General features: G+C 49.9%; 1 protein-coding gene across 4 annotated transcripts in view; it reads left to right on the top strand.

Moving 5' to 3' along the window:
- PEBP4 (phosphatidylethanolamine binding protein 4) overlaps positions 1-21,016 on the top strand; it is a 259,035-nt gene that overhangs the window by 219,650 nt on the left and 18,369 nt on the right. For 3 of the 4 annotated variants that reach the window (XM_089773858.1, XM_075910835.2, XM_075910836.2), the window contains 2 exons: positions 3,765-3,810; positions 8,969-9,085. In XM_089773858.1, the coding sequence (XP_089629984.1) occupies positions 3,765-3,810; positions 8,969-9,085 (163 nt within the window). The remainder of the gene's footprint in view (positions 1-3,764; positions 3,811-8,968; positions 9,086-21,016) is intronic. The other variant, XM_075910840.2, reaches the window with a different exon arrangement.

Raw genomic sequence — 21,016 nt, 5'->3', positions numbered from 1 at the left:
GATCAGCAGGATGGAATGGGTGCCTGAGGAAACGTGCCAAGGCTGGTGACATTTCACCAGGCATTGCCAAACGAATTCACAGAAATTCAGAGGGTGTTTGCAATACAATGAACTTTACTATGCACCGTGAATCCGGGTGGCTGTTCTCCTCCCCAAATGACTCAATGAAGATCTGGCTCCTAGTATTTTTGGAAAGGGTGAAGCTTGATCCAGCACTCCTGGGAGTCAGATGCTTTCTATTTGCAGTCATCTGATGCTCCTTGAATTGCTAATTGCTGACTGCTAGGGCAGGTTGAGGCAAAGGTACATTAGCAGCGCTGGTGTGTGGGGGCAGGCCTGGAAGAACGTGGGTTGTTCTAGCTGAGTGTTTAGACCCGTTGGCAGAGCTGGGTGGGAGGGCTAGGACTAGAATAGCTGTGGGGATTACGGTTCCAGACCTGGGGGAGGCGGGGAAGCAGGACTGAGGGGCATTGGCGGACTGGTTGTGGGGTGTTTGCACAGCATTGGCTTGTGCACCGCTTGGCCCACCCAACCCCACCTGTGAGTGCTGTTTGCTGCTTTGCCACGTGTGTTTTGGTCTCAACTCTCCCTGAATGCAGCAATGCCAGCGGGAGGAGTGAGAGAGAAAGTGGTGAGCTGCAGAGAAGCAAGGGCCATTGCATTATGGTTGGACACCGTAACTGACTTGTCCTGGAGGTGCTCTTGCAAGGGTTTTGAAATGCTCGTTCGAGATCATCCCAGAAGACAGCCACAGGCATCCCATCCCATGAGGTGCACAACGGCTTTGCACGGCAGATTTCCATTTCTCAACATGGTCTCAACATGCAGCGAGGGAGGTCTAGGTTGGATTAGGAAAAACTCTTTCCCTAGGAGGGTGGGGAAGCACTGGGCTGGGTTCCTTAGGGAGGGGGTGGAATCTCCATCCCTAGAGCAGGGGTCACCAACCAGTCGATCGGGATCTACCGGTAGATCTTGGAGCCTCTGATAGGTGATCCTGACTGGTTTGGGCAGAAACCTATCACTTCAGCTGCCCCTCCACCCACTGTCATGCTGCTCCTGCCCTCTGCCTTGGAACTGCCCCCCCTGGAGCCTCCTGCTTGCTGTGCAGGGTGTGGGAGGAAGAAGAGGGGGAGTGCTGATGTCAGGGTGTCTCTCCTCCCCCCACTTCTGTACTCTAACGCCACACAGAGAGCCTGCCTTAACTCCACTGTTCCACCACCCAGAAGTTATATATCAGAGGGAGGGATAGCTTGGTGGTTTGAGCATTGGCCTGCTAAACTCAGCGTTGTGAGCTCAATCCCTGAGGGGCCATTTAGAGAGTGGGGCAAATCTGTGAGGGATGGTACTTGGTCCTGCTGTGAGGGAAATGGACTGGACTCGATGACCTCTCAAGGTCCCTTCCAGCTCTATGAGAGAGGTATATCTCCATATGGGTATGTCTACACTACCTTCCTAGTTCGAACTAGGAGGGTAATGTAGGCATACCGCACTTGCAAATGAAGCCCGGGGTTCGAACAAGCGGGGATTTAAAAATGGCGGCTCCCCGCTTATGCAAATGAAGCCCGGGAAATTCAAATCCCGGGCTTCATTTGCAAGTGCGGTATGCCTACATTACCCCGCTAGTTCGAACTAGCGGGGTAGTGTAGACATACCCTATGTTATTAAACAGTACCCAGCCTGAGCCCTTGTCCTAACCCTCAACCTCCTCCTGTCCCAGATGTGAGTCCCCCTGCACTCAAACTCCTTCCTAGAGCTTGCACCCTGAAAACCCTCCTGGATCCCAATCCCCCACCCTGGGCTGAGCCTAGAGCCCTTTCCACACTCCAAACCCCTTGGCTCAAGACGGTAGCCTTCAACCCTACCCAGCCTGGTGAAACTGAGTGAGGATGGGGGAAGAAGAGGGATGGGGTGACCAGGGGGAAGCTATAGAGCAAGGGTGGGGCAGGAAGGAAGTGGGGCAAGGGTATTTAGGTTTGAGGTAGAACTTACATTGCAAAAGTGATCTTGTGGTTAAAAAGGTTGGAGACCAGTGCCCTAGAAGTTTTTAAGTCTTGGCTGGGTTGATTTAGTTGGGATTGGTCCTGGTTTGGGCAGGAGACTGGATTCGATGAGTCCTGAGGTCTCTTCCAGCCCTAGGACTGTATGATCTCCTATCCACACCAAAGCTTTGGACAAGGCTTTTGCAAAGCCCACAAACACAGTCCAGATCCATTCAAGTCTACAAATGAGAAGAGCATGCCCCAGACTAGTCCCCTGACAGCAGGGTGTGTCATGCACACGTTGCCTTACGGAATCAGAGACGAAGACGGGGAGATCTTCTCTGGATCCATCAGGGGAAGCAAATCAGAGTCTGGTCCTGGGAATTGCTCTGGGGTGCTCCAAAGCACCCCAGTGTTTCCTTAAACAGTTTTCAGTGGCATACCGGTGTGCCGCGGAGAACAACAGAGTTCAAAATGGCTGCCCTTAAAGGGATAGGCGACTTTTTTTATTTTTGCTCAATAACTTTCCACCCGATCCTTTTTTTTGGTCAATAAGTTTTCCCCGCCACCATTACCGTCTTTTAATAAAATTATTGTTTGGTGTTCCTCAGTCTTAAAAAGTTTAAGAAACACTGCTCCAAATTCTTTTAGTGAATACGTGCATCTGTTCTTCATTTACCCACAAAGGGCTGGTGATTCAAATACAGCAGGCTGGCTTCCCAGGTGGTTTAAATCCACCTGGCCTAGCTATCTTCAACAGAGCGGTATCTCAGGTGGTGTAAATTGGCAGGGCTCCACTGACTTCAATAGAAGCCCGACAGTTTACACCACGCGAGGATCCGGTAAATTGCACCTGTCAGGTTCCGTAGGCATCTCTGATTCTTCACCTTCGCTCTCTGCGCTCCAGCCTGCATGCTTTCCAAAGACACCGTGACCTTCCTGCCATGGAGGGGATATTAATTAGCCCCTGCCTGCATTCCTGTGCACAGGATGGTGTCAGGGCATTAAGAGTGAGCTTTTGTAGCCTTCCCAGCATCCCGGGGCCCAGATAACAGGTCCCATGTGATCCGTCTGACAGTCCCTGTGTGCTGGCTTCAAGAGCACCGTGACAGCACAGCCTGTAATTCAGGGGCGCTCTACAATGCATCGGCTGCGGTGCACAAAGTCACTGACACTTTTAAAATATAAATTAACGAGCAAAACAGAGGCCCTGGCACGCTCGCTCCCCACCCTCCCCCTCCTTACCCACGGCAAGGAATGACATCTGTCAGGAGCGGCTGGGAGAAGGGGAAGACGAAGAAAACAAACTCCACCGAGGAAACTCGCCGGCAGCACTCAAGGGGGGCGATGTCGGAGAAGGCTCTGGCCCAGGGAGGGAGGCCGTAGCAGGTTGGATGGTGCTAACATTGAATGCCTGGGGCAGGTTCCCCGAGGTACAAGCAGCGTTTAGGGGCTTGCTTTGGGAGCTGGGCACGCAGCTTCATCCTGTGAGACCCTTGGATGAGTAAGACTGATGGGGGCTAGGCGCGCAGTGAGCTTGGTCCCCTGCTTCCTGTCTCAAAACCTCCTTCCTTTATGGTCACCCCTTCCAGCCCCCGCCCCCAGGTTTGGTTCATCCACCTGCTGTCTCTCATCAGAACCTGAACGATGAGCTTTTTACTGCCTGGCTGTACAGCACCTGACACAGCGGGGTCCTGCGTCCCCCTACAATGCACATCGTTTGCTCCGGCGAGCGGCTGCGTTTGGACATCCTGGGCGCTAACCGAATCCTTTCTGTCATTGCAGGGCATAGACCTGCGGGCTGGAAATCTAAAAGGCCGGGTGCTAACAGGTAAGCTGGGGCAGCCCAAAGCCTGCCTGTCTTACTGCCCCAAGATCTCTGGGCCATGCTACTGAACTTCTGTCGGCACGACGTGCACAGTGGCTCTGACTCTCTCACCAATGTTCCCTCTAATCGGCTCCATCCATGTGCGGAATAAATTTATATGTGCACCAAGGCATGTGTGAATGTGCACCACCAATAGAAACACAAAACACAGAGAGGCCATTGGGAGAGCTGGGCTCCTGTTCATATGGGATCTCTCTCTCCTAGGGTCAAAAGGAGACGGGGGTGGGGGAAGCAGCTAGCTCATTTCCGAGGGCACGTCCGTGGTGTTGTTCAACCAGGGAAACTTCGGGCCCAGTAAGAAGCAATCATGATGGGTCCCAAGGGAATTCTGGGCGACTCTCCCTGACTGTGAGCAGCGTTCCCTGGGCACGTCCGGCCGCGCAGGAGAGATTCCGGTGCTAATTAGCAGAGCGCCCACAGCTGGGTTTTGTGTTTCTGTTGGTGGTGCACATTCGCACGTGCCTTGGTGTACATGCAAATTTATTCCGCACAGGGATGGAGCCAATTAGAGGGAACATTGGTGAGAGAGGCAGCTGCCTTGAGGGGGAGAGGATTAAAGCCAGGAAGCACACGTGCTGGAAATGCAGGGGGTCCTTAGAGCTCTGTAGGGATATGGAGAACCCCAAGAGGGAATGTGATTGGTGGGAGCGGGGAACCCCCCCCCCCCTCCAGACATTCAAACAAAGACTCTATCGCAGGTTCTGATGCTCTTGGGCATAGTCCATACATGTCCACAAGTGGTCTCATTGACTGAAGTGGACCTCCCATGCTAGGGGTTGACCCTGCCGCCTGTCGCTGCACTATCTGGGTGCCATAAGAGCATCAGAATATGGGTCCCCACCAGCAGCCACTAGGCAATACACAGGGACAGCCGGGAGGGTCTACGCACATGGCCCACGTAGGAGTCCTATTCCACTTCAAGGGAGAAAGAGGGTTCCAGAGAATGCTGAAAATAACCCCCCTCCTACCTCCCCTCCGCGCACATTTTGATTTGCATTCAGTAAACACATGGAAAGATGTAAATAGCGAGGGATTCCCCAGCTGCAGGCTTGCACAGCGCCGCCAGCCTGAGCAGCAGAAAGGCGGCGTGGAGGGACAGTTTCACATGCTAACCAGACAACAGGTTGCTCTTTGATACCGATCTCTTGTTTAGCTGCTACAGGAAAATGAGGAGGTGTTTAAAGCATTGCAAACTTTTTCAGCCCAGAGCCAGCCAGCTGGAGCACCCTCCCCCCCTACAGTCCTCCACCTCCTCCTCCGCCCGGCTTCTTAGATTATTCACTGTAGGTGGAATGTCCCCAAATCTCTCTCGCTTTGCACTCATGTGTCAGCTACAAATGGTGCACGCTAACCGGCAGCTCCAACTGGCTCCCTGTCCGTCTCGCCCATGAGACCTTCCGGCCTGGCGTCTACGTGGTACCTCGTGGCTCACAATGGCCATCTGGAAAGCCAGGCCCTCGTTCGCCTGACCCCGTGAGCTCCCTGCATTGTTACGCCGGCTAGTACTTGTCTCCCTTTCCCCCAGAGGCAGCTATCCAGTGAACTCCAGAGCATGCTTCCATGGAGACAGATATGTCTACACTGCAGTTAGTGGCCAGCCCGTCCCAGCTGACTCAGCCTCTGGTTTTAGGAGATAGAGCAAGGGTGGGGAACCTTCCGCCTGAGGTTCCTGGATCCAGCCTCGTGGCCAACGGACGGGGAGAGCAGCCGGTTTTATTAAAAGTACAAGCTGCTATTTAACAACACGTTGAAGGGGCTCTGGAGTAGCATATAAATCACTCTCCTGTTCAGAGGAAGCCTTGACTTCTGTGCAGCAAGGGGATTTTATAAACTGGTAGGGGAATACCAACCCGTAACGGTGATGGTCTCTCCATAGCCAGCATCTATGGCCTGTCAGAGAAGCCAGCTTGATTTCAAGAGAAGAATCCTGCACAGTCCCCTATTGCCGACTTGTTTCTCACATCTGGGCCAAACTCTTCATCCGACTCGGCTTGTGGGTCTTAGCCGTTTTTTGCGCTAGCACCCTAACTACATAAGAACAGCAAGACTGGGCCAGACCAAAGATCCATCCAGCCCAGTATCCTGTCTGCCCACAGTGGCCAATGCCAGATACCCCAGAGGGGTACATCCATCTCCACCCTCTGACAAACAGAGGCTAGGGACACTGTTCCTTACTCATCCTGGCTAACAGCCATTAATGGACTTAACCTCCATGAATGTATCTAGTTCTCTTTTAAACCCTGTGATAGCCCTAGCCTTCACCGCCTCCTCAGGCAAGGAGTTCCACAGGTTGACTATGTGCCGTATGAAGAAGAATTTCCTTTTATTTGTTTTAAACCTGTTATAAACTAGGGAGTCCATTGTGCTAGGTGTTGTGTAGAAGCACAAGAGACTGCCCAGAGAAGCCTCTAGGCTAAACCAGGTGTGGACAGCCTGCGGCCCATCAGGGCTCTATATACGACCCACAAGAAATTTTGTTTCCTGATGCCCACGTGCAGGGTGGCCAGATTTCTGCTGGTTTCTGTCCACATTGTTTTTTCCTACCGGCGTTACTACAGTGACACGCACGTCAAGCTAGGGCAGGTGAGGGGAGGTGCCTGCGGCCTTGCCCACGACATTGATTGTGAGAACCGTGCGCTCTCCCCGCAGCCAATCACAGCGCTGCTACGGCTCATTCGGCACCACCCACAAATTCTAGGTACGCCATCGCAGTGAGCAAAACCGCCCTCTCCCGCCTTGAGATGAAGGAGGCCCATTCCTGTGGCCCACTCACTCGCCTCGGTTTCCCATGATGCATCTAAACAGACAAGACAGATGCAAGTCCCCAGCTTGACCACAGAGCTTTCCTTCCCCGCTGAGGTCTCGTGTGGGCAGATTTCAAAATAGTGGCAGCAAGTCACCACTGAGGGACGGGTTCATAGGCTGAGAAACAACACTTTAAAAAAAATTGACTCTCTGGCTCTAGAATCCGAACCTCAGGCTCCTCGGATCCCACAGGGAAACAGAGGAAAGGAGTGAGAATCCAGGTTTGCTGTGCAGAGCGTGAGAGATTGGTGTTTACCGGAGGGGGAGTCCGGGGGGGCAGCATTCCACAGGGTTGAAACGTGGTCCCTCCCTGGTCCAGGGAGTTTACAATCCCACACAGGCCGGAGGAGGTCAGACAAGCTGATCGCATTGGTCCCTGGTGGCCCTTGCAAGCCATGAGAAGAGGAGGCAGGAGAGCAGGGGCCGGGGACAGAGAGCAGGCAGGGCCGGGAGCCAAAATCTGAGGCTGGGGCAAGACTGTCCAGGTGAGGTGCTTGACCGTGATGCTTTGGGGGGCAGGGAAGAGGATGACGGGGAGCTCTGGGCAGGGGCAGGTTAGGCAGCTCTAGAGCTCCAGAGCTAGGGTGGGGACTGGAGAAGAGGTGGGGTCGAAGGAGAGGTTGTTTCAGTGGAGGGGAAACAAGAATGTGCTTGCAAGCAGGTGGCAAGGAGCCAGATGGGTGGAAGATAAGGGAGCGGGAGGGGCTGGGAGAAGGAAGGCAGGAGGGGAGGGGACAGGGGACACAAACGATAGGCTTTGGCAGGGACACACCTAAGATTGCATTGCATTTCTTCAGCTCTCTTTGTAACAACATGCACCTCCGAAAACCCCAGCAGGGCGGTGACTGGCCTGCCCCCACCCCTCTGTACCAACCACGGGGCCCGGGGCCTGGACTCAGAGTCTTACTGTGGAGAAAAAACCTAAAAACCAGTGAATAGTCCTGCAGCACCTTAGAGACGAACAAAACACGTAGATGGCATCACGAGCTTCCATGAGCACGAGCCACTTCTGCAGATGGCTGGAGTTATTAAAGGTCCAATTTCTAAATAAATCCAGGATGGGGGGCAGAGAAGGAGAAAGGAGGGGAAAACGGGGAAAGAAATAGTCAGTCAGAGTGTCCATGCTACATGAAGCTGATCGAGCAGGTACTAGCTGTTCTTAAGCACCCATTGTTTGGTTTTTTACGTCATTAGGATGTGAAATGTAGTGGGCTATCCAGCCAAGGTCTTTGTTCGTACCTCTGTGATAGGAATCACAGCGGTAAATGAAGTTAAGGCTTCCCAGTGGAGTTGGCCTAATGGGATCTAATGGGATCTATGCTGGGGTGGGCAACCCACCGCTCTTCACCCCTAGAATCATACAATCATAGAACCATAGAGCTGGAAGAGACTTTAGAAGGCCATCAAGGCCAGCCCCCTGTCCAACGCTGGACCAATGCCAATCCCCTGAAAGTGTGGCTCGCAAAACCATCCCGTGTGCCCCTATAAATAACCCCCGGCTCCGGGTGCAGAGGAGCCATACGGCGCAGCAAGATAGCGGTGGCTGACGGGAGCCTGATGTGGCCAAAAAGCCTAATCCATGGTTTTTAAAGGAACAGCATCCTTTTTTTTTTTTTTTTTTTTTTTTGCTCAACAATTGTGGTGCGGCTCTTCACATTTTTTCCGCCTCTGTTTTGGCTCTCTTCATTTCATGGGTTGGCCGCCCCTGATCTATACCATCAAATGCCAGCAATACCCCCTCTGCTATGTATATTGGTCAAACTGGACAATCTCAGTGGGAAAGAATTAATGGACACAAATCAGATACCCGAAAAGGCAACATGCAGAAACCTGTAGGAGAACACTTTAACCTGCCTGGGCACTCCTTAATGGATCTCAAAGTCACCGTGTTGTTTCAGGCCAATTCCATAAGCCAGCTCCACAGGGAAGCCTGAGAACTTCCCTCATGTAAGAGTCATTCGATGTGAGCAACGGGATCTCTTTGCACCTGCCTGCAGAGCCCATGTGCACCGCCCAGGGCCAGGCCTCCAGCGAACTCCCTGGGCTCCTCACCCAGGCAGGGGGTTGGCACAGAAAGGGCTCAGAGCTGCCACCTGGGATAAATAGTGCAGGGTACAGTCCCTGGTTGGGAAGTTATTGGAAGCATGGAGCAAAGAGCATAATGGAGGGTGGTGTGGGGGGGGGGTTCCCTGAAAATGCCAGCTGCAAATATGTGCCTTACGCAGCTGGGCCACGTGGTTATGGGATGGAATTTAGGCCGTCCATGAGCCTCATCCATTGTGTTTTCTGTCTCCAGAGTACGGCCGCCCCACCCCGCCCTCCCGGAGCGGGTACCACCGCTACCAATTCCGTCTGTACGAGCAGCCGGCTCACGAGGCCATAGCCCTAAGCCCAGAGGAAGAGGCGTCTTTGGGTAAGAGGTGACCAGGCCAGTTCTGCTCTGCGTGCTGTTGCGCTCACAGTCTCTGTCTCTCTCTGTTATCACCACTGACACCTGCAGGGAACAGTCACTTCCTTGGCCACCCTGCACATGGGCATCAGGAAACAAAATTTCTCGTGGGTTGCATATAGAGCCCACGGGCCGCAGGCTGCCCACACCTGGTTTAGCCAAGACTCAGTAGGGGTGTAGCAGCTTCTACACTTGCCTGGATTCCAATTTGTACTGGACCTAGACGCGTGTTTTCTCGCAGTCCAGATTTCTAGTGTGATGCCCCTGGTGTATAGAGATGGCTATAGCGAGGCTTGGCAGAATCCGATTTTTTTCAAATTTTGATGGATAATGTCAGTGTTCATTCTTATGCTTTTTTTTTTTTTTTACTTTTATCTATTTAAATTTTCACAGTTATACAAAATTATGGGGGGAGTGTCAGACAATAATTAGTTAATGACAAGACGCTGAGATTCAAAAACTTAACACTTATAACCATTAAAATACAAATTGTCACGATCACGTCAAAATATAGAAAATAAATGTCCTTAAATCAAAGCATAATAAATTCTCAAAAGCATTTTGCTTTCTTTCCCTATCGGTGAATTTTGATTATCGTTGATGGAAATATTTTTGTCAGTTTGCACGGTAAAATAGATGTTTACTCACATTTGCTAGTGAAATTCAAATCCTTACGTGTAAGAGACCACTTTTCATATCTGTGAAGTATATCGTGTTTCTTCTTGATCCCATTAACATCTGATTTAGACAACAACGATAAGGTCATTTGCACCCCCTCCTCCGTACAGTGGAGCTGCGCAATAGTTTGAGGCAATTTCATAAAGTTGCTAAAAATATTAGTTTTAGGTCAGATCAAACACAGACATTTTTTATGAAATTTAAAAAAAAATAATTGTTTTGAGTCAAAGAAAATGAAACAACATTTTAGTTTTGTCAAAATAAAACATTTTATTTGACCCAACCCATTTCAATTAGATTTTGAACATTTTTAAACCTCTTTGATGAATTTTTCAAATTAAAATCAATGAACATTTTCAAACGACCAGTCATTTTGAACCAAAAAATGAGAGTGCTTAATTTAGAAAATATCAGAATAACCTGATTCAGATGTTTCTGATTTCCCCCCCTCTTTGGTTTAATTTCTAAACAAAAAAGAAATCAGTGAAACTAACAGATATTCATGAAATATTTACATCAGCAAACCTGCAGTTTTTCACTGCAAAAAAGAATTGTGTGGGAAAAATTTTCCCCAGCCCTATGTCACAGTCCCCTCCCATCTGGCAAAATCCAGTCAGGAGTAACTCCATTGATTTCAGTGAGCTGACTTAGGTCCCCAAAGTAAGGGTCAGAATTGTTTGAGCAACTTTCTCTCCCTGGTGTAACACCATTAACTTCAACAGCATTATGACAGGGAAGAATTTGGCCTCTCATGTCACATTTCCCCAGCACACAGGAAACATGCTTCTGCAAACCCCGTGACTTTGCATCTGATTGTTGTGCAGGGATGTGGAGTAGGGGGGAAGGGTTAGGGGAGAGGTGTTTTTTTTCAGTGTGAACGTTGCCAGGTTCTGGTCGAGTCCCGCAGACTCAATGTGTACAGACACGCCAAATCTGCTTGCTCATGTAGCCTCTTGCTTGCTGCATCTGTGTGTAGTTAAAAAGAGGACAGTTGTGTTAGATAATTCACCTGCGCTGGTGCACAGGTAAACTTTGTAAGGGCTTGTAAACTTTGGGAAGTCAGGAATCGTCTCTAAGAGAACAGGAGTGAAATTTTTGCGCTGTACTTTATTGCTGTTTTATCTGCTGATCCCCAAATACATGCTACAAATACATGCATCCGACACAGCCACGTCCAAGCAGTTTGCAGACTAGTTTACTGGCCCAGACATTTTAGACCCAAACAACCCACCGTGCAACAATACATGAGGTGGAGGCATTTTCTCCAGGGGACTGCTGTGTTAATCCCTGGGACTTTGGTGGTGGGTTGCACCTAAGGATCTCAACGCACTTTGCAAACAGTCCCCGGTTAGTCTCAAACCCAGTCAGAAGCAGCTCTGATGTGCAGATGGGGAAACTGATGCAAAGCCCAGGGTCCGAACAGGAAAGCCATTGAGAGAACCCAGCAGTCCTGATTCCCAGAGCCCTGCATTAATCACAGGACCATCTTCTCCCCCATCCCCTCTGTGGCTGAAGTACGTTTTAGGGGTGAATTCACAGGGGGAGTGAGAGGTCACGAGAAGAGGGAAGTGCAGAAAACCTCACGGGAAGGAGCAAGGGAGCTGTGAGGAAGGCCTGGCATGAAGGGACGAAGAGGGTCAGTGAAAAGCAGCAGGCGGATCGGTGTAAAGAAGAGTAGGAGGAGAGCGTGACTCTAGACTCAACCCGGTTCTCATTTGAGCTGCCGGGGTTAGAAACATGCCGGTCCAGGGGGGAAGGAAAACAGAGCTGGCCCAGGGAAGGAGCAGAGAGGAGGCCGGGCCGACCTGGTGTGAATAAATACCATTTTCTTAGGGCACGTCTGCACTGCCAGGCAAAAGTCGAATTAAGTTATGAAAGTCCATTGCATCGCCAGGGCCAGACTGAGGCATGGGCGAGCCAGGCAGCTGCCCACGCGGCATCCCTTACAGCTGCTATCAGGCACTGCGTGCCTGGCTCCCGCAGCACCGGCCCACCCGCATCCCCGCAGCGCCAGCCAGCAGCGTCCTTCCCTACACGGCTGTGGGGCTCTACTGGGTCTGGCGTGTGCGCCAGCAGCGACAGCTGGGCTAGACTGGGCAGCTCTTGTACCGTGTGCCCCAAGGGCGGGCCCCGGGCTGTGCGCCAACGGCCGTAGCCAGGCCGCACATGCGCCGTGCACCCCAGGGGCAGACCTGCACCCGGGGGCGGCACCGCACGCCCGTGCCCGGGGTGCCAGAATGTCTCTGGCTGGCCCTGTGTGTCATTGAAGTGGAACTAGCCTCACTCGGTTTGTGGCGCTGTCTACGCAGCAGGAAGTCGAAGGACGAACACTCGTCCTCCAACTTCCCTTGCTCCTCGTGAAATGAGGGTTACAGGAGCCAGCGTAAGAAGTCCTCCCGCTTGCCCTTACTTCCAAATAACACCTTGCTGTGTAGATGCACGTTTTGTGATTTCAAAACCACATCAGGGATTCCGAAATAACGTGGCAGCGTAGACGTGCCCTTTCAGACCCTCCCTGGAGGGAGCAAATGCAGGATGAGGGGCTGGTAAAGCATTCTCATCCTCATATGCCCCAGGTGCTGTGGGGTTGGGCAGCCAGTCAGGAGGACTATAAAATCAGCCAGGACCATTATTATTATTTATCTGTATTGCCTCAGTGCCTCCGATCCCCTGTCCTGACTCCTTTGCTGAGCACTGTGCAAAGGCAGAATGGAGCCAGCCCCCTGCCCCAAGGAGCTTACACGTTGGCTGTGTCTAGATTGGCAAGTTTTTCCGCAAAAGCACGGAAAAACTTGCCAGCTGTCTACACTGGCCGCTTGAATTTCCGCAAGAATACTGACGATCTCATGTAAGAAATCAGTGATACTTTACTGCTCCTGTTCGGGCAAAAGTCCTTTTGCGCAAAAGGGCCAGTGTAGACAGTTCAGATTTGTTTTGCGCAAAAAAGCCCCGATGGCGAAAATGGCAATCGGGGCTTTCTTGCGCAAAAGCGCATCTAGATTGGCACGGACGCTTTTCCGCAAAAAGTGCTTTTGCAGAAAAGCGTCCTGCCAATCTAGATGCTCTTTTCCGCAAAAGCTTTTAACGGAAAACTTTTCCATTAAAAGCATTTGCGGAAAATCATGCCAGTCTAGATGTAGCCACTCAGTATAAGACAGGAGACAACGAATGGAGACAGACGGGGAGTAGCAGGGAACGGAGAGATGATACTGGCCAGCGTGAGGAGCAGAGATCTCATCCAAAGGCCTAGCCAGCCTCACGTTCTTTTGTAGAGAAGAGTTTGAAGGAGGTACTGTGGTGGATGTTTATGGAGGGCTTCAAAGACAGCAGGATGATGGACAGAAATCCTCTGACTCAACAGCCAAAATGGGGGATGTGGCACACACTGGAGAGGGCGGGTTCTCTGTGTGAGGCAGGCAACAACTTTAAGAGTGTCTGCATCCTAGGATACTGGCCTGTTCCCATTTCCCAAACCACACCCTGCCCAGACTGGTGTATCTCATGCACCCGTTAGGGTTTGGTTCATAGGCTGCATGCTCTTTGGAGCAGGACACGGCGAAAGCCCCTACTGGAGTAGGGATTTCCCCCAAGACTTGTGTCTGCACCACCTGGAGCGTCTGCAGTGAGGCAGATCTCCACAAGATGCTCGTCCCCACCTCAGGTGCCTTTGAAGATGTCCCCAAAAGGCAGGGACAGGGGCTATGTCTACAATACAGAGTTTTTTCCGGGATACCGAAAAACTCTGCTGCGTCCAGGGAACACGTCCACTTTTTTGGATCAGTTTCCAAAAAAAGGCGGGAGGGTTCTTTCGGCAGCCCTGTAGTCCTCATTTTATGCGGAACAAAGGCTCTTCTGAAAGAGGAGGGTTTTTTCCCCACATCTGGCCCCGTGTAGACAGGCCAAAGGTCGGAAAAGCCTCTTCTGAAAAAAGGATCGGAAAAAGGTATGCAAATTGTGGCACCTTTTCCCGAAAAAGAACTGCAGCGTAGACAGAGCCAGGGACACCTTTTGGGATGAGGCTCATGGAGCCAACTGTAAAAAGCCACCCAGCTACCTCAAAATCACTTAGGTAGCGGACTCCCAAGTCGGGAGAGGTCTCGGTGGCTGCGAAATGCTGACAAATCCCCGTTGGCACATCCCCAAGCCCAAGCAGTTTCATCAGCAACACCTCCGAGCGATTATGCACGTCCAGTGGTGAGATAAACATCAGGAATAAATGAGGTTTGGCAACGGAGTTGCACAAACAACCCTGAAACATTGCTCGGAAGCTCCTAGCCCCACCAGGCCGGTCCCGACCTCCCCACCGAGGAATGAGCAGGGTCCCAAAGGAAAACACTGCCTCGTGAACTTTTGACAGGCAGGAGATTAAGAGGCAGGAGGAGGGAAAGCTGAACGGTGGCCTCACCCGCAGTGACATGCGGGAAGGGCTGGCAGCCAACAAGCGCCGTGGGCAGAGCCAGAGCCATGACGGGCTCGGAAAGTTCTGGAAAGCTAGGGCCTGGCGCACCATAGAAACGGGTCGGATGCCTCTAGCAAAGGATGCGGGGCTTCCCTGCCCTGCCCCTGGAATTAGTATTGGTATTGTTAATGATTTATATTAGGCACCTGGGTGTCTTAGCCATAAACCAGGATCCCAGTGCGCTAGGTGCTGTACAAACACAGAACTAAAAGATGGGTCCCTGCCCCAATGAGTGTACATGACATGGGCCTCTTCAGCGTGAGTGATGGGTAATGTAGGCAAGGGAAGGTAAAACTGCCTATACTGCCCAGCTGCCTGAGAGGGGCTGGGGCCACACCGTGGGGCAGCCCAGTGGTCGGGGAAGGCTGGGGCTGTGCCTCAGCCAGCTTAGCTGCGGAGGGGGAAGGTTGTTGAAGGGGTGTGGTCTTGGGGAAAGGGGCAGGGCTTCTGGCAGAAAGGGCGGGGCTTCATCTTGCCTCCCCCACCTGGGCTTTCCCCCATTGCCCATGCTCCCCAGGGCTTGGCTAGAGAGGGAGGTTTTCAAATCCTCCCCACCAGGCGATGGAGGGGGAAGGGGACACAAAAGCAGTTAGAGAGATCGAACCGGTCATTCTCAACCTCTGTGATATTGTAGCTCCCTAATTTCGACCTGGCCTAGGAACGCCATAGAAGTTCTTACTAATTCAGTCTCCTGAAGGCGTGCCCGGTGGTACGGAGCGTTCCGCAGACAGTCTGTAGCTATCCGCAATTGCAGCATTCCGATCTGGGTTGTCTCCCGTGGTTCGTGGGAGACTGGCTCCAGTACTTTGGATCAGGCCTTGGAGACCTTGACGCAGTTCTGAATTTACCCAGAATCTGAGGGCCAGATCCGCAAGTGGTGTAAATCAATGTAGCACTCGGAGCATGCAAATCTTTACTTTTGCACCGTACATCAGAGGTGCTTAGAAAGATCATGTTTTATCATGTTTTCAATAAAAACTGTTGCAGTGAAGCCAAAACTACAAGCATATTAAATGTAGAATCCGTTGGGGGGGAAAATCAATTAATAGTATCTCATAGACTAGCGTATTTAACAAATGGCTATATTAACCAATATCTCATATCCTAGATTAAGCTTTAAAGCAATAGGCTGGCACAGTAGACTAAAAAGCTAATTTATTAAAGCAAACATTTTTTTAAAGAAAAGATGACTTTTCCAATATCTAGCGAGCAACTTAAATCCATCCCAAGTACATATGCTCATAGACAACAGGTTGACTTGGCTATGAGAATTTGCTTATAAACTCACATGTTTTACCAGCACAGAATCCAGGTCACTCTGTACATAAGTTTACAATGTATAGCTCTGATATGCTTCTCTGTCTATCTTCCACCATACATACCCATTCGTTTATCTTACATGGCTCCATTCACCTTATTGTATAAGTCCATGGAACATCCTAATCCATCTGCATGATGGTTACTCTGAGACCTTGTTCCAATATATTAATGTAGTCAACGTATTATGGCGTTACCCATATTGGCAAACAGTGTCAACATTTCTGTCGTTAATAGGAATGTCTCAGGGGAAGCCGTATTAGTCTGTAACAATGAGTGGTCCTGTGGCACCTTAGAGACTAACCAATATATAGAGATCATCTCATGAGCTTTCATGGGAAAAACCTACTGCTTCAGATGAGATGAGCTTGAGTGGTTGGTTTCAGGGTTGCAAAACTGAGAACCACATCTAGGATTTTCAATCCACCTCCAAGTTTTGGTGGGTTGTGAAGGTTCACGCGTTGAGTTGAGGGCTTGGCCACTGTAGAAAGAGTGATCAGCTATGAAATCCGGATTTGGGTCAGGACAGGCTGAGATACATGGGAAAACTAATAGGAAAAACTATTTCACTAGGGGTACGTCTAGACTACAGGCTTTTATTGACAGAGGCTTTGTCGACAGATACTGTCGACAAAGCTTCTGTCGACAAAGAGCGTCTAGACTACAGCCGGTTCTGTCGACAAAGCAAGCCGCTTTGTCGACATGGGAGTGTAGACGCAAAGGGCAGTGTAGATGCAATAACACCTTCTGTCGACAGAACTCTGTCAACAAAAGGCGTTATTCCTCGTAGAATGAGGTTTACTGCCAAGTTCTGTCAACGTTATGTCAACAGAACTTGGCGGTAGTGTAGACGCGGGTGTAGTTTTGTCGACAAAGGTCCTCTTTTGTCAACAAAACCCTGTAGTCTAGACACACCCTAGGGCTGTGTCTAGACTGGCAAGTTTTTCCGGAAAATCAACCGCTTTTCCGGAAAAACTTGCCATCTGTCTACACTGGCCGCTTGAATTTCCAGAAAAGCACTGATGATCTCATGTAAGATTGTCAGTGCTTTTCCGGAAATACTATGCTGCTCCCGTTTGGGCAAAAGTCTTTTTCCGAAAGACTTTTGTGCAAAAGGGCCAGTGTAGACAGCACAGTACTGTTTTCCGCAAAAACGCCCCGACCACGAAAATGGCAATCGGGGTGTTTTTGCGGAAAACCGCATCTAGATTGGCCACGGACGCTTTTCCGCAAAAAGTGCTTTTGCGGAAAAGCATCCTGCCAATCTAGACGTGCTTTTCCAAAAATGCTTTTAACGGAAAACTTTTCCGTTAAAAGCATTTTCGGAAAATCATGCCAGTGTAGACGTAGCCTGGGAGTTTACATGACATGGGCAATGGGTAATGTAAGCAAAGGAAGGCACAGCTGTGGGGCAGCCCAGTGGTCAGGGAAGCCTTGGGCTGCACCATGCAGTAGCCCCAGCTCTCAGACGGCTTAGCTGGGAAGGGAGGGAAGGTTGTTGAAGAGGCGGGGGTTCTAGAGGAAAGGGCGGGGTGTCTAGAAGAAAGGGCGGGGCTTCAGCTTGCCTCCCCCAGCTGGACCTTCACCCATTGCTCATGCTCCTCAGGGTTTGCCTAGAGTAGGAGGTTTACAAATCTTCCCCACCAAGTGATGGAGGTGGAAGGGGGCATAAAAGCAGTTAGAGAGATCAGTTATTCTCAACCTCTGTGATATTGTAACTTTAATAGGAAAAAATTATTTCCCTAGGAGGGTGGGGAAACACCGGGATAGGTTCCCTAGGGAGGGGGTGGAGTCTCCATCCCTAGAGGTGTTTAAGTCCCGGCTTGACCAAGCCCTGGCTGGGATGATTGAGTTGGGGTTGGTCCTGCTTTGGGCAGGGGGCTGGATTTGATGAACTCGTGAGGTCTCTGCCAGCCCTGGGATTCTATGACTCTATGATTCTTTGCAGGGTTTTGAGGCAGGCTCGTGGAAGTCACTCCACACACCAAACCTCTTCTACAGGCTCAGCACAGGAGGAGTGGGAGTTATTTTGCATACCCCAGCCAGCATTGTCTTGAGGAGCCGGAAGCACAATCATCCTAGATCTTTGTAAGCACAGTCATCCTAGATCCTCTCTAATGAACGAAGAGGAAAGTTTGGGACCGGCATAGTCCCAGAAGGTGGTTCTATCGTTATGTGACAATTGATTTCTAATTAGTCCATATGCGGACGATTTCTCTCCTTAGTTCTGTCTCTTCCTAACTGCTCACACACTAGATCCAGCTCTTAACACCATTCCCTAATTTTCCCCTAGATAGATCAGGGAACTTTATCTGAGTCATTCATCTTGAAGATAATTGGCCACTTACACTGTAAAGACACTTCATTTCAACTAGCATTTTGTGGCGTGTGCTCCACTTTGTAACACATGCAGGGCTCTACCATTCAATTACAGCCTGGTGGATTATGTAATATCATCTGGGGGCCAGGGGCGCTCAGCAACCCGGAAAATCAGGCTGCTTAAAGAGGTGACTACATGCCGTGCCTCGCTTTAGGCAGCCTCGTTTCCTGCAGAAAAACAAAAACCAACCCCCACAACAGTGAGTCTCGGAGCCGGGGCCCTTTGACGGGGACTTGTACTGTGGGGCTAAATAGCAGCAGCAAGATGGGTGTGTTTAGAGAGCTCATGCCAATGATCTACACTGCTATTTTTGGCCTCCTACTGCAAGCCCCGCAAGCCAGAGTCAATCAGCCCAGCCTCTGTGCTTCTCCCCGCCTCCTTCCCCCCTTCCCCCGGGTATGTCTACACTACCCCGCTAGTTCGAACTAGCGGGGTAATGTATGCATACCGCACTTGCTAATGAAGCCCGGGATTTGAATTTCCCGGGCTTCATTAGCATAAGCGGGGAGCCGCCATTTTTAAATCCCCGCTGCTTCGAACCCCGTGTAGCGCGGCTACACGGGGCTCGAACTAGGTAGTTCGGACTAGGGTCCTATTCCGAACTACCGTTACTCCTCGTGAAACGAGGAGTACCGGTAGTTCGGAATAGGCACCCTAGTCCGAACTACCTAGTTCGAGCCCCGTGTAGCCGCGCTACACGGGGTTCGAAGCAGCGGGGATTTAAAAATGGCGGCTCCCCGCTTATGCTAATGAAGCCCGGGAAATTCAAATCCCGGGCTTCATTAGCAAGTGCGGTATGCATACATTACCCTCCTAGTTCGAACTAGGAGGGTAGTGTAGACATACCCCCACACACACCTTCTCACCCCACCTCCCAGTGCAAAAGGTCCAACTTCTTAACTTGACATGAGGGGGTGATCCAATAAAAGAAACCAGAAGTCCTACAATGCTCAGCCCTGTGTTCTATCCACTAGACAAGACATCCTCTCTATAGCCGATGTCTCATGGGACACAGAAAGTCCTCTACCACACAGGCGCTTACCATGCACGACAATGTATCAAAAGATCAGCGGTCAATTCCGAGGATCTATAATGCCAGCGTTTCAGATTACATCCTGCTGGAACCTGATGGGAAATTTGTCACTTCCAGGTGCAAGATTTTTCACTAAAGCTATCTTTCATCCGAGTGTCATGTGGCCCATCAGCTGCTGGCTGTTAGAATTGCTTGGGCTATGTCCAAAAGACCTGTAATATATTTGTATATCTTGTCACTGGGCCCTCTGATCCATTAGCAGCACAGTTTGGCCAACAGCTGTGCCAGGCTATGTACTGCAACTGTCTCAGTAGAAGGTCCGTTGCTTACATAGGTGGTGGGCGGTTATTTTAAACCTCTTTCCTATTGAATCACATACCTGGCATGTCCAGTATTTGCTGCTGGATCTAGTTAACACACCTCGGGGCCTGTCCCTTTGTACCCCAATAGACAGTGGGGAATAAGTAGTAGATGCTTCCAAAGATGCTTCCGTTGTCACTCCGCATGGGTCTTACCCCAGTGTCAAATACCCCATAGACTTCAATGATGTAAATGCTGAATTACAGCCCAGCCTCAAACCTCGGTTGTTTAATAATTTTTGCAAATCTTTCCCGTCTCTTACACTGAAACCTAAAGGCAATAAGCAGGGGGAGGGGAATGCAAAGATTTGTTCTCCAGTATGTTAAAATTATATTAAAGCTCTGACATCAGTTAACAGAAGCCAGGAAAAGGGAATGGAAATCTATTATCCAGGACTCAGCCCCTCCCCATCCCGCCCCACCCTGCTCTTCCTAAGAATTGCTGTCTAACAGAAAGGCAAGCTCAACCATTTCTCTAGCACGAAAGCCCTGCAGGAGTAGTTAAGATCAGCCATATAGTCTTGGTTTATACCAGACCTTTCTTGCCATTTTAATATAGTATTTATGTTGATTTAATAGAGCCCCATGTGTCTATTGAATAAACATGAATCGCCAATATATTTCATCTGTTCATTGCTGTCAGAATTAGTACGAGGAGGGGATACCTAATCAAAGTGCCTTTGACTTGCAAGACTGTTCATTATCCAACAGAAGGCCGCATGCCAAGATCTGCTTTTGAGACTCATCAGCAATATGAGGCAGATTGGAATCCACACTTTCTTTCATCTGGTTATGGAAGAATCCATGTGCAAATAGATCCGCCAATATTAGCATTCAAGGGAAACTGACAAACATACAATAGCAAACCCAAGGCTAACCCAAACAGTTCAGTACCGTCATTCCTGCCATGTGCTTAGCCACTCACAACTTCAGGACAGCAAGAGAGATAGAAGTCAGAGCCTCTTGCTCCAAAAGTGTGACTCTCCATTAGTTGTTAGCAATATAGGCTCTATGACATGCGTGGAAGCAGTTCTTGCTTCATCAAGTAGATGGCAGTGGTACATTTTTCTAATTATCAAAAATATTTCCAAGGCACCTACGATGTGCTCAGATAGAAAAGTGATGAGCGCTGAATAGCTAAATGAATAATCTACTGAGCCTACCAGATCTCAACCAGAGATACATGTACCCATGGAGGAACACAGAGGTCTTCTAGAGGTACATCAGCTCATCAAGCAATTTGCCTATTTTTACAACAGGCTACGTAAAAAGCACTCACCAAATTAGTACAAACTAAAATTTCATACAGAAACAGTGACTTGTTTATACTGCTCTGTATATAATACACTGAACTGTAAGTACAGTGTTTATACGTTAGCTGATTTATTTTACAATTATATGGTTAAAAGTGAGAAGGTAAGCAATTTGTCAGTAATGCTGTCCTGGGACACTCTTGTATTTTCACATCTTATTTAAGCGAGGTGAAACTTGGGAATACGCAATATAAATCAGACTCCTGAAAGAGGAACAGTAGTCTGGAAAGGCTGGGAGGCTTAGACTATACGCTCTCTGCAGCACAATGTTACTAATAATGCCAGAGATAATTCATTTAGATATTATTTTATTGGTCTGACAAAGGGAAGTACTTGAGCAGTACAATCAGAAGAAA

Source organism: Pelodiscus sinensis, chromosome 28, assembly GCF_052426305.1.
Source record: "Pelodiscus sinensis isolate ZL-2025 chromosome 28, ASM5242630v1, whole genome shotgun sequence".
In the NCBI taxonomy this organism is placed as follows: domain Eukaryota; kingdom Metazoa; phylum Chordata; order Testudines; family Trionychidae; genus Pelodiscus; species Pelodiscus sinensis.
This window is presented reverse-complemented; position numbering and strand designations above follow the sequence as displayed.